This window comes from Mycteria americana, chromosome 1, assembly GCF_035582795.1.
Source record: "Mycteria americana isolate JAX WOST 10 ecotype Jacksonville Zoo and Gardens chromosome 1, USCA_MyAme_1.0, whole genome shotgun sequence".
Lineage (NCBI taxonomy): Eukaryota > Metazoa > Chordata > Aves > Ciconiiformes > Ciconiidae > Mycteria > Mycteria americana.
Window position 1 is genome coordinate 96,823,052 of NC_134365.1, and position 14,104 is coordinate 96,837,155.

The 14,104-nt window shown below is 37.2% G+C and overlaps 2 protein-coding genes across 6 annotated transcripts in view; one reads left to right on the forward strand and one right to left on the reverse strand.

Moving 5' to 3' along the window:
* LOC142415593 (filamin A-interacting protein 1-like) overlaps positions 1–1,336 on the forward strand; it is a 162,810-nt gene extending 161,474 nt beyond the window's left edge. For all 3 annotated transcript variants that reach the window (XM_075514132.1, XM_075514137.1, XM_075514146.1), the window contains one exon: positions 1,185–1,336. In XM_075514132.1, coding sequence (XP_075370247.1) covers positions 1,185–1,239 — 55 coding nt within the window. In that variant the 3' untranslated portion in view covers positions 1,240–1,336. The remainder of the gene's footprint in view (positions 1–1,184) is intronic.
* CMSS1 (cms1 ribosomal small subunit homolog) overlaps positions 1–14,104 on the reverse strand; it is a 248,560-nt gene that overhangs the window by 194,304 nt on the left and 40,152 nt on the right. The gene's annotated exons all lie outside the window — the stretch shown is intronic.

The following is a 14,104-nucleotide window of genomic DNA, read 5'->3' on the forward strand; positions in this document are numbered from 1 at the left end:
CATTCTCCCAGGTTTTGATCAATCATTTTTCAATAGAAAGAAAACAGACTGCTTTCCTCCTAAGCATTTTTGAGAACGTATTCTCTGGATTGAAGAGTTTTCAGCTGCAGGCCAAAGTAAGTTCCTAAACACACATTTTATATGTCAACAGAAGCCCTATAGGACCAGGTTTGATTTTGACCTTCCCAACAATACCCTCACTTGAAATTGATTGTTTAACTGAAGGCACAAAATTAACTGAGGAAACAGAAAGAGCTACCCATGTTTTCTCCACATCACATACAGTTTGAGAGACTGCATTTTGCTTACAATTGTGCACAGATGTGTGTGCAGGATAGAAATGCTTCTTTGACTAAAGTTAGCAGGTTACCTCAGCATGTACTTCACACTGGAAACATAATTTGGATGATGCCTGTTTCCAGGACAGCTCTTCTTTTCACTAAGCAGTAAATCTTAAATTGCATTAAGCCATAAACATTCTTGCTAACTTAAGATGGTAAAAAAATCCACAAAACTGAATATTAAAATACAGGAGGTTTTCAATTTTTCCTCTTTTAAAATGCAAATATGAACGAAGACAGGTTTGTGTTTTTGCATCCAGATTTTTCCCTCTATTCCTTGGCAGAGAGGCTCTGAACCTCGCACATCACCTTCCACTCCCTCAGAGAGCTCTCTAGACAGACATTATAAAGGAACTACATATAAGATATGGGCTACATATAGAAAACCTGAATAAACGGAGCATACATTTTTGTCTTTAAATAAATCAGTCCCTCAGAAGTTAAGTGTACCAATTATGTGGCTAACGTTAGGGCAACAAATTTTCCCTTGCCTTCCTATTGCCATATGCCTGTCATTTTTTTCCTACAGTTTCCACTCACTGTTTCAAACATATGTTGCCACTTATGTGCCAAGAAAGGAATCTCTGAATTACCCCCTTCATGTATGATGAAATGGCAGACTGAATGGAGCCAGAGAGAGCACCATTAGCAGTTATTCACACTTCTGTTTTCTCTTAACTTCCTCTTCTCAAAAGTTTATTCCTCCTATGCAAGGGGATGTAGAACTATAAAGCCATCCATGACTCATGCTGCAAAATATATAGCTGCAGCATGTACCAGAGAAGCATTTTTTTAAATTTTTTTTTTTAAAGGCCACCTTAAATAAACTTTTTCTCCTTTCAGTTTCCAGATGGAGGATTCTTTTGTGAATTGCTTACCCAAGCATCAACACTGGTGATCCAACATTCTTTTCTTGTAAACTCACTGCTCAGTTTACCAGTGGTTTGCAGCCTCTCTCCCTGCAACTCCTGCTTCCTGGGGTCAGCCTGGGTGCACACTTCACAGTTCCAGAGCAGTGGTCCTCAAAAAACATCTATACCACTACCTGTGCTCTTCTTTTTCTCCTCAAGAGAAGACCATGAAAAGATAAAGTCATGCACATAATTCTTCAAAAGGGGGGGGGGGGGGAGGGAAGAATCAGTAAAAGATGAATGGAGGGAAAAAACAGGATGCACAAACAACCAGAAAGCAAGTCAGTTTGATGGCTTAAATTCCCACAATGCCAAGGCATCCATGCTCCTGAGAATGGTTCTTCTGGAACCCTGAAAATCCAGCTGAGTAACAGCTCATGAGGATACAATATCTTTAGCACTCTAATAACTAAGCAGAAAAAAAGCTATCCGCTAAAACGGATGCCAGCAGCTACCTTTCAACCTTGCTAACATTAAACAGGGGTAACAGGAAGTTAGTCCATCAAGAAATATTTTTTTAAAAAGGTTAAAAATAACCAAGTGTTTCCAGAAGGAGTCACTCAATGACAAACACAATGCAAAAGTAGATGTGTTGGATAGTTTCAAGATAAGTTAAAAAACAAAACAAAAAAAAAAAAAAACCACCAAGCAAACAAACAAAACCAACCAACCAACCAAAAAAACCCAAACAACAACAACCAAACAAAAAACCACCCAACTTACATGAAATAAAAAATGTTACTAAACTAAAATTAAAATAAAACTAATACCTTCAATATTTTATTCTCTGATGCTCTTGCATTGATTATCAGCATCAAAATTGCCATGTGGTAATATGGTAATACTAGATTTTTTTTTTCCCTTTTCTTTTTGTTGTTGTTGTTTGGGGTTTTTCATGTGAGGAGATACAGACAGAAGTTTTCAAAGGAAAAAAAAAATGGAACCATATATTCAATGCCAGAGAATTACTTAAATGAAATTGCATAATCACAGGCCAAATAATTACCTTTTGCTTCCATTTTAATTCTTAAGAGCATAATGAAACCAATAAAGATGCACAGCCTGAAACCTGGTTTGTTTGTTTTTTTTTAATTTCGTATGGACACTGTCAATTACATAAAGACATGGGTTCATGCCAAGAATGGAAACTATGCAACACATCTTACTTTTATGCTGTGTTTTGTTACTGAGTGACTCTTCCTGGACATGTTTGGTTATTTTTACCTGTTTTTTAAACATAATTGTCATCCCTGCATTTTATGTTTGTTATTTCCAAGGTGTCCTACGAAACCAACTGCAATTCATGCAGAATAATGCCTTTCCTTAATTCTCAGAGTAGCAGCCCCAGTGAAATGATGTTATGTTCTTCCTATTCCTGTTCAGTGCCACAAATTTCTGCCCTTATTGATAGGAACCTCATCTTTTCTGGAAGTTAATAAGCAATTATATTTCTTGACAAACAGAAACACAGCGGAAGATAGCTCAAACCCTCCTATTTACGTTGATTCAGCAGTGAAAATTTAAGAAATCCTCCACCACTTACTTCCATCACTAAAATGAACAAAAAGGGCCCCACAACACACTTAAAGTTGTTTTTCAATTCTAACTTTCTTCAAAAAGCATATAAAGAAAAGAAACCGTCAGCAGGGTAAAGCAGCAAATATGGATCCCAGAAAGTTTCAGATGACCCACTGTTACTGAGGGGATGCAAAAGTTCTTTGGTCTTTTTGCAGAAAAAGGAATATTCAGGCTTAAGTCAGAGGCCAAGAGGCAGGAAAGTCACGTGGCAAGCTCCACTGCCAAAAGAGAGAAATCCCACAGGCTGATGTTTTTTTTTTTTTTACCAAAATGGGGGCAGGGAGGGAATCAATCTTGTTTTCCTAAACACACAGCAGTAACATGTATATTTAGCTCTCCAAATTAACTAATAATCCTTTGTCCCAAAGTCTGCTCCACAACTGGTATAAAGATCACTGGGAAACTGAAACAGAAAGATGCCTACTTGAATAACTATCAGGGAGAAAATGTCACACATGCACACCCCAAACTTTTCTTAACAGAACTGCTGATAAGTAAAAGTAAAGCAAGCTGGTAGGATGCTAAACACCACCTATTGCTCATCCAATGGATAACAGCTGGAACTTGCATTCGTTTTATTTCATCAAAAATGTGAATATTAACTATATTAATTAAGCCTACCGAGTACTCATCCATGCTCTGTCCTGTGGATGAATGACAAAAAAAAAAAAGTCTAAGAACTACACTGCCTGCTGTGAAGGGATAAAAATACAATGAAGTTTTAAATAAGTCTTCACAGTACGTGCCTTCCTTTCCACTTCAGGATCTTAAGTATTACACACACTTATATCCCAGTTGTCCTTGAAGTATCAACACAAATATTTTGAGGCCAACACTTTCAAAATCTGTATCTTATTTCAAGATTTTATGGGAGCACTGACCATCTGGAATTGATCTGGAGAAGAACTGGGGGATTCTGTGAAATGACCAAGTCAAATTTATTATTTCTGAGGATATGTTCGGACAGGCACATTAACAAAAAAGTTGCCAACAAGTTCCCACTGTTCAGCAAATACATCTGAAAAGCAAAGTCAATATTGATGGATGACTCATACTGGTGCCTAATTTAGTCTGGGAGCAGGGCAAGAGGGAAGAGAGGAGCAAAATCCATGGCCTTGGGGTCAGTCGGTCTTTTCACTGAAAAACGCCTTCCGGTCTAAAAGGTACACATACCCAAAGGCTGACTAGCAGTTTTAATTTGAAAGTTTGGTGCAATTTTACCCTGAAGCCATGCATAAAAACTACGTTAAGACAACACAGGAAATCACCTGTAGATCATCATAACATAAAGCTCAGATTTTTAAATGTTTGCTGGTTGTTTTTTTTTAATGTGGTTTCATTTCCCACAGAGTGGGGACTTACCTATTTATTTTATTTAAGATGAGGTTTATGAAGTCCAGGTTCATTAAAACTAGACTAAGGTCACACAAAATACCATGGCAATCAATAGAAGGCCAAACTTTGGTATCACTTTCATATTGCTTGAGAATTATAAAGTCCATATCATACCTTTCACAAAAAAAGGTCTTACTAAAAACCAGATTAGTTCTGAACTGGGCCGATTAAAGTTGCCAGACACATAACAATAATCTTGCACATATGGTCCTTACCAAGTGAATAACTCTAAAAAGTGCTTAAATTAGCTTAGAAAGACAAATTTAATATTCCATAACCAAAAAAGTTTCTTTCCAGCATTTTTAAGTGGATCATTTTCCAATAAATTAAAACCACACACTGAGTGGATATTGGTTTGCCTCCTCTGAATTCATTAACAACAGGAATTACACCACATGAAATTTCAGCAAATCAATCTATAAACATATCTGTAAAACCCTTCTGGTTCTTTTTGTTTGTTTCAATACTTTTAAGTACATTTACAGAAAGAAGGTGAACTCTTTAACCAATTTAAAATCTTATTTTCTTCAGCTACACCCTTCCCAAGTGAATCCTATCCCCAGTCTATTATTTCACTTCATAGCTGTTGATAGGATGGTTAGGAAATGGTTAATTTTGCAAGATTACGTCTTCCATATGCAACTACCATTCAGCATCCCACCCTAAGGGTACAATCACCCAATAAAGACTTTGTTCTGATTATGTAATGCTTATATTTGATATCCCACTGGAGAGCTCTTTTGGATGTATAGACAACTATAGCATAGTGACTTGCAAATAAGATGATGTAATGTTACTTTGGAGTTAACAAAGCCTCTGAGCATGCCCATTTTGAATGACAGAATTCAAAAGCCCAAGCACATTTCAGTATGAATCATTCAATTGCTAGAGACCTGTGTCTCCCTTTCTGGTTTGTTTGCTCTATAGCTCTTACAAACTTTCTGATACTAAAAACAGAATCACAATTTTCTTGAAAACTAGTCATACAAAAAACCACCCAGAACAACCCACCTTTGTTTGAAATTAACAGGTTCTTAAAAAAATGGAATAAAAACCCTCTCCCAACTTGTATTTACGAATAAAAAGGTGAAAAATGTTTTCTAGATAACTTTAAGCAATGCATGTGCCCAAAAGGCAGCAGTTAAAAGAACACATGCAGGATTTATGCAATTCTTAAAAGAGAAGTTATATGTGGAAATCCAACTTCTATCAATATACCTGTAGCTTAAGAGTTATGAAGGTGTTTAACTTGGGATTTACATTCAAATGTTGCAAGTGAACACATACCTAGTACATTCATTGTTCATCAAAGTAGAAACTGTAATAGCCTATGAATGTCATAAGACCATGCACACACACATACAGTTTTAAAAGGACTGTCACCTCATGGGGCTTTATATATAGCAGCTTTCTTATTTCAGGTCGATGAAGTGTTTTTTAAAAGAGAAAAAGAAGCTTACCAAAAGTAAAACACTCAAATATTCATCAGAAGATTCACACAACAAAACAATAAAATTCTATTATCAGTTCAGTAAAATCACTCTCACTGAAGAGGTTACTACGAATAGTGAGAGAGAGAGAGAACAACATCAGGGTCAGAAGAATGAAGACAGACAAACAAATCAAGCCCAAAGCTCTACTGGAAAAAAAAAAGAACATTTTTCTTCATTGCAAAAGAGGTGACCATTTTCACTATCCTCAATGCCATGCAATTGACAGCAATAAATTGGCCCTATTTGAAATAAAAGATTACTAAGATAACTCCATGCAGAAATGTGGGACACAGCCATTTTCCTTTCTAAACTCAGATTAATGCCAAAGTAAAAAGTATGCGTTTGAGACCCTGTGTGGACTACTTCCTGATTCTGGGCCTCTTCCCTTTCCCATTGACCTCCCTTAGGGAACGAAAGTGCAATCATAAGCCTCCCTGCATTCCAGTACAAATGCTAAAAATGCTACTTAATCATTCTGTCCCAGTCACTCCATCGGACACTGGCATCTTCACATGGTCCTCCTTCTACCTTCCAATAATCCACTCATGGATTTTCTTCTTTCAACATGACAAAGGCAAACTGGAACCTCACCTGACAAATGTTAGCCTCTTTTATTGCTTTTGGCTCCTGGATGCACTTAAAAATCAGAGACCAGGAGAGAAGAGAGAAGAGAGAGAAGACTTGTTAATATCTGGTGAAGTAGTTAAAGAAAAAAAAGGCAAAAACAAAAACACTTCACACAGTGATTGGGTCTACCTGTTCCCCTGCAGTTCTGAAAACAAATAAATTGTTATACTTGCAAAAGGATCCATAAACATGATTTCCTGTCTTCCTTTTGTATTACTGAAGATACTAATACTATTACCTGAAGCCTGTAGGAATTCACTACCAAAAAGGGGCAGCTTTCCTGCTTTTGAGAGATATCTAAAATAGAGAAGATGCTTCCAAGAAAGCATTTTCCACAATACTGAAGTGAAAGTAATGAGTCAAAGTTTGGTTAAACAACCCAAATTCTGTGACATCAATACATGTGGAACACATACTGGTACGACATGTAAGCTAAGGTATCACAAACAGCCCCCAGTCACTTCTTCTAAAGAATAACCAGCTGGAAGAAATCAACATCCTTTGGAACCATCATCCATAAAAGCTCAGAAGTATCCACAACTCCTTTGTGTACATTTGTATATGCAAACTTTTCAGAGCAATTCCCAAAAGGTCTGGAGGCATTTCAGAATTCCCTCCTGCTTAGACCCTGCTCTCCCCAAGCAAAGCCACCGATAAGGGTTTCCACAAGCCTCTGAGGTGTGAGTGTTTCTGCTCCAGGGATACCTATGCCCATCAGAACTGCTCCAAGAACTCTAACCACCCACCACACTGACCACTGAGCAAGCTATACATAGCAACATCTTTCGGGCATGACTTGCATTGATTTAGATATACACGATAGCTACAAGTTACGGCTCCACTTACATTCCCAAGCCTCAAGGTCAAAGGCATTTTATAACTCTCAAATACAGTGTTTATTCTTGTCAAGCTCTGTATAACCTTATGTCACTCTGGACACACCTTAGGCTTCTAGCAAAATAACTCCTATTTTGGTAGAGTTGGATTCATGTATGCTCCTCTTTACTCAGCAGCAATATCAAGAAGGACTGATTTGTTTTATGTGAGAATAGCCTTTGCTCATCTACTGTGGGGATTTGGAAATAAAAACAAATAGAAGCAGAAAAATAGGGTAAAACAAAAAGGCATCAAAGAACAAATAAACTTCACGTATCCCAAAACACAGACATCTTAGAGTAGGAAAAGTCAACTTTAATCAAATTCTAAGAGGTCATGCACAACTGGCTCTCATTTAACCAACACAACATACTTTAGGAATTCTGAAAATACTTATTATTTTGCAACTTCTAGTTCTAGGCCTCTGTTTAGGGAGAACTGCTTTTCTCCCTCTGTCCTTGCTACTGGCTAGAGTTATGCACAAATATTTACTTATACATACACTTAGGTATTGGGGGGGGGGGGGGGGGGGGAACGTGATGGGGGAACACATGGGGAACAACCCAAAGATTAACAAATTTACCATGCCTGAATCTTTGTTCTGTAGAGTCACCTAAGAGTACCAAGGTATATGGTATTTTGTTGTACTATCCTTGCTAGGAAAACACAGCTATGTTAAAAAGATATGCAAGAGAACAACTTGAAATTATATGTCCATTTAAGAAAGCAGCTTGTTTAATTTTTTTCTTCAGTAATAACAGTCTGTTTATAAGACAAATTATTAACAATTATCAAATGTACAGTGAGATTTTGTAGCAAAAGAAGCCACTTCAGATGTCTCGTATCAAATTGTATCACTACAAGAAAGTATCTAATACATCTCTACATTTAATCAGTTCTACACACTTCATCATGATCACACACTTAATATACACACAACTTTTTATGGACTGTAACTATCTTTCATCTAACTAATATTAATCTTCATATTATGAGCTTCTGAATACACTGGCCAGAGCAAACAGAAGCCAGAAATGATGCTCTGTCAGAATGCTTTCAACTAAGTTACCAAGGGGAAACAACGTTAAAAGGAACAGAAACTTCATCCTTACAACTAAAAATAGGTAACTGAACAAAACAGTTTAAAAATAAAGTAAACAACTAAAAAATAAACCCACAAAATAAAGCAGGCCATAGAGCACTGGGGAAGGTTGCAGGGAAGACTGTTTAAAGAGCATAGGATTTTTGGGACTATAAAGGAATTTTTGTCTTTCCTTTAGGTGCTGGAAGATAATTTCCTTAAATTACTTTGTGCTTGAGTACAATTTTCAAGAATGAAGTAATTTGTAGGTTATTCAAGCATTTAGTTCATCTCCTGAAAGACTTTCTTAGTAATAGTCCATCCTGTTGATGTAACATCCAGAGACGTGAGATCAATAAAAGTGTTCCCAGATAATGACACAACTCTAGTATTGCTGAGTTTAAGATAACAGTTCTTAATGCTGAGATGTCTCATGCAGGCTGCCATAAAAAAGCCAAATTAATACCCTTTTGTATTTATTCCCCTTCCTCACTCAAGGGATTTGTGAAATTTTTGTTGCAGGCTCTAGAGCTATGGAGTGTCTGAGTCTGCTAAACACATTTCCCCAAGCCCAAGGGACTCCTTGAATAGTACCTGCTGTGGGCAATACTAACACAAAGAACTACATGGGACTACACACTAAGAGATCAAGAAATTCTGTAAATACTTTTCCAGACTAGAGAATTGAACCACACAACTAAGTCACATTTCTGAACTACGAATTTATCAGATAGCTCAGCGATTCTGAATCCCAAAGGGATCAAAGTTTTACAAGTTACATTACATCCCTAGGAATCCACAATCCAAAATGGCCTGTATGGGATACATTTGCCTCTGCATTATTTCAATACAGATTCCATGAACAGGTATTGAAATCACCAATGACTTACAGGGACGAGTGTATGGCTACTGAAATTGTAGAGAATAAGGAAAGCCTTTTAAAATGTATTTTTTAGCAGGAATCCAAAAGGGGGGGGGGGGGGGAATTATCGAGGCAGAAAAAAATGTTTCTTATTATGTAGGTTTCATAACATAAATGCCAGCATCTAGAGACACAAAGAAGGGCCCGTGGGCCCAAGAGCATATTTGTGTTTTACTTGGCTATTGCAGGCAGTCCAACAAAAAATATTTTCTCTCCTTGCAAAGTTTGCCTTCCTTAGCATCCATAGTCATTCTTTTACAACCTTACTACCTTTCAGATAACCTCTCTTTAACAGCTACATTTTTCACTGCGTTGATCTGTAGGAGGCAAGAGAAGCCTACTCAAGAGAATTCTAACAATGAAATGGAAGAATCACAATACATTTTGATCCTGGATTCTCTCTACTTAACCACTAAAAAAAGTATGACAACCTTGTACTCCTATATGTATAGTATCAATGGCTCCAACAAGCCTTCTTATAGTTCCTAAGCTGCATTCACCTAAGTGTGTGCTCACAAGCTTGTGCTCTCAAAGCAGACTATGGCCTCAGGTGACTCCTGTAAAACTTGCAACCTGTAAGAAACACACTGAATGCCAAATCCCTTCTACCTGTGTGCTGAGCTTTGCATTCCAAGGCACTGGTGGAACAGCATCACCCAGCAACAAGTGAAGAAACAATAACACGAAGGGAAAAGCAGAAGGGAAGAGATGGTCAGTGATATAGAGGAACTGAAGGAATTTGCAACAACTTGATCTACTTCTTCACCTCATCTGCATCAAAGTTTGAAATCACCCACTGACACCATGTTCAATTCATGTCTATACAAAAAGTTGAGTCAACTTCACTCAAACCTGTCTGTTTATTATTCAAACAAGAATTAAACTGCTCAGAAAGAGGATTGGTCTCTTTGAACAAAATGACTGAATTCACAGCTTAGGTTAACATGTATAAAACATCTGACACAGGGATTCATGTGGAGTCAGATTTGAAGCTCAATATGTTTCAGTCACACCATTTCCCTGAAGTTCTACAAGAAGAATCTTGCTTTGACTGAATTTCAAAGGAGATGGATGAAGAAAAGTAGGCAACAAATTACATAGTGTCACATACTTTTTTTCTGAGGTCTAATGACTAAAGACAAACATTTAAAATATGTTCTACTTCCAAGCATGTTCACAGACATGGAACTTAGTACCTTCCAAGATACCTCACCGCAACAGTCTTCACATGATTACAGCTCACTTGTGCTATTGCATTAATACTGAAATGGCTGACATGCTTCCAGAAATAGCCCAACTAGACAGGCATACTTGTAGAGGGGGAAATTTAAAAAAAAAAAAATCTCAGTGCAGAACACCACAAACAAAAACCTCCAAGCCCAAATGGCTTCTTAAAATACACTATGGTGCAGAGTTTTCATAGACTAAAGAACGTTATCTCATTTTGTTATGGAGAAAAGATTACTTGGCTATATATGGTTTATACAGACTAGGGGAAGGCACACAAATTAAATTCTATTAATCTTTGTTCATGGTAAGCTCTGCTACACAAAAAAATGTCCTTTTCATAAAAAATTATCTTGGTCCCATATACAAGAGGAAACCATCTCACAAGCAGATATGAAGCACTTGCCAGTTCTTCTTAGGACAGAAGTCATTAGTAGTTAAGAGATGCAGTCATCAACTTCTCAAGGCGTCACCCAACAAAAAGGGATCTAATTATCCCTAATATTTGGCTAGGAATTTTATTTGTATCTGCCAAAAAAGGAAGAATAATGGAATCTGCAAACAATAGGAGAGTTTGGGAAAATATTTCTTCCTGCTGCCAAAAAAATTAAAAACACACAGTAATGAAGATATGAATCTCTTTCCGTCCATGGTCCATAGTAAAAGACAAAGAAATCTAAAGAATGTTATCTTTAGAACTTTCGCCTGCTTCTCCCCCTTGCCTTCCACATTCAATTCATCAGTTGTCAGTGCATTTCAGACTGTCACTTAGCCATAATAGCCTCCATATTTCTCTTTATAATACTCAGAAATTAATCTATGCATTAGGATATAAAACACTAAAACACTCTTTACTGATGAAATCTAAGAGACCGTCAATCACAATGCTAGGATAAGTAATAAAGACAAATTGGGTAGAAAATTTTTGAAGGATGCTATCAATCCAAGAAATAATTAAAGAGTGGGCCTTCTTCCACTGAGTTAATGTCAAAACTCCCACAGACTTCAGAGACAAGGCTGACCATACATTGCAGAAAAATCCTTGAAGTCACATGACTTATTACAACATTAAACATCAGATCCCATTTATGCAAGTCATTAAAATTCAACTTGTCAATCTTGCATGTGTTTCAGTTCTCCAGTATCACTTGCAAACCTTAAGCAGGCCACCTCCAAAAAAGCAAACTGTTTTAAGTAATGTAAAATGCTAATAAAACCTTTGACAATATTTGTACTTCTGTAGATGTCTATTTTTTGAATATGAAAGTACCTAAAGATTTAGACCCCATGGAGAATTTCAAAAGCCCAAGCTTCAACAGTATCTACATGAAGTAAATGTGACCAAGAGCCTGATTCAGCCAAGCATTTCAATATATCATTAAAATCAGGCTTATGCTGAAGTCCTTTCCTTTTTCAACAAAAATACCCAGGACTATGTTTTAAGTGCTTTGTTGAACTGAGGCCCAAGTTCTAATTTCCTTTATTTATCTTAGATACAAAATGGCTAAAGGAAGAGGTCAAATGCTGCAATAGATAGGTTATGGGTTTAAGGACACTGGAACTGCTGCTATTAATTGCCATGGGAAGAAAAAGCAAAGAGAAGTAGTTTAACGATGGAAGTAATGGGAGGAATTCAGATAGTTTAAGATAAAGTCTAAACAACAGCCTCAAAGTCTTTTAGCTTATTTGTCCTATCTTTTCCCTGCCTGCTACAATCTTCCATCTTTCCAGCTTCTATTTTTTTCAAGTAAAATCCTGAGATAATGTGGGCACAAATAACAATACGAAACAATAAGCAGAGAGACTAGATGAAAGCCACTCAAGCAGGCTGCATGGAGCAGGCCCATATTGTCAGGGGATGCACCAAATGATCTAATAAGGTTTTCATTTGGTCTCTAATTTCTACAAATCCACAGTTGCTTTTGCTGTCACAACATTTGCAATTGCACCAATTCTGAACAACTATGCCTAGTAACTAAGGAAACCAAATTCATTTTCAGGGAGCAATGGAGAATGAGACAGGCATATCTGCCTGCCCAAAGGCTTTTTTTCCCCCCTTCGGTGAAGTTCACTAGTGCCAGGATTCCACCTACAGATACTAGAAGACACTGTAAAAAAGCAGTAAAGGAAGGCTTCTCAGCAACCCTATTCGTTGCCCCAGACACAAATAAACTTGTCATGTTATAGTAATCCAAAACTTGGAATTTTTAATGATATAGTTCCTAACAGGTCTTAGAATAGTACTGTACTCTCTCCTTTATTAAGTTGTGACAATACAAGAGAAGGAAGTCAGGTCATTACACACTCAGCTGATGCTCTTTGATAAAGCTGTTTTGCAGAAGGTCACAGATGTGCACTTTTGTATTGCAGAGGAGAATTAATTAAGAAACTAGAAGTTAATACTTTGGCCATCCCCAGATGTAAACACAGACTTATAAACAAGAGGATTTGCATTCCCTATTCCCTGCTCTAGCCTGCCCCCAGACTGCCAATAAACTTATCACCAGCACTATCTGAGCTGTGTTCCTAGCAACTCCAGAACAGAACTGGACTGTAAGGATGGATTTTTGATTACCAGCTTTTGAGAAGTCCTCTTCTTCAAAGCTGTGTATGGTCTACAACAACTGTTTCATGTGGGAGGACAAAAATGCAGGCAATTTTCATAGAGAGATAGACTAGAGAGATAGGGGGTGTGCAGGTGAAGGAGAAGATGCAGAAAAAAAATCCAATTGCAAAAGGAAGGAAGGAAAAAAATTAACCAAGTGAAATACAGAAACAGTAGTTTTCACTCTAAGCATTTGTATGCTTGCACACACATACATATATGTAAAAAAGAATGCATGCACATTTAACTCCTAGCTACCTCTCACAGATCTACTTATGTGACTCCCCCTGCAAATCTTAACTGGATACAGCATCCTCCACAGCCTGCTCTAAGACAGTACCTGGCATCTGCAGTTGTCCAGTCTTTTTAAACAGAGTCTCAGCAGAAAGGGTGAGTTTGTAGCTGAAGATTAAGTCAACTTCATGTTCCCCATACCAAGGTCACCTGGATGAGCTTTTATGTAATTCAAATGATCCACATTGGCACAATAATTTTGAGAAAAACTATACAAAGTGTTAGCTCCCAAAAACATTAGTCAAGCAACTGAACAGTCCAATTTTAGCTAAAGGACAGGGGGGGGTTTTGTTTGGATTTGGTTATTAAATCTCCCTAGAATATGAAATATTATCCTGGTCTGTCCATTGGTATATTCAAATAAGACATTTCACTATCTCTGAAACCATTCTGGAAGTGTTAGTATACAGGTACTGCACTATTAAATAGATTTGGAAGTTTTCTGATCAAGCATCCAAATCTGAACATCCTCAGAAACTTACAGCAGGATCATCCATACACACAAGTAGCATGCTTCTGAGTAAGTCTTCATCCAGTCACAGTGCAAAGGGCTGGCTGAAATTTTCCAGCTAAATAGCAAGTATCTTTTTCAGGCTACACTCAGGGTAAATATGTGCAAGTAGCAAAGAGATGTCTGTCTTTTTAATGAAATTCAAACATTTTATTTCACCATTTGTCTTCATACCTACAGACAACACCCCCAAATAAGTAAATTGCCTTATGTTAGCATTATGTTCAAGTATGATAAAACACA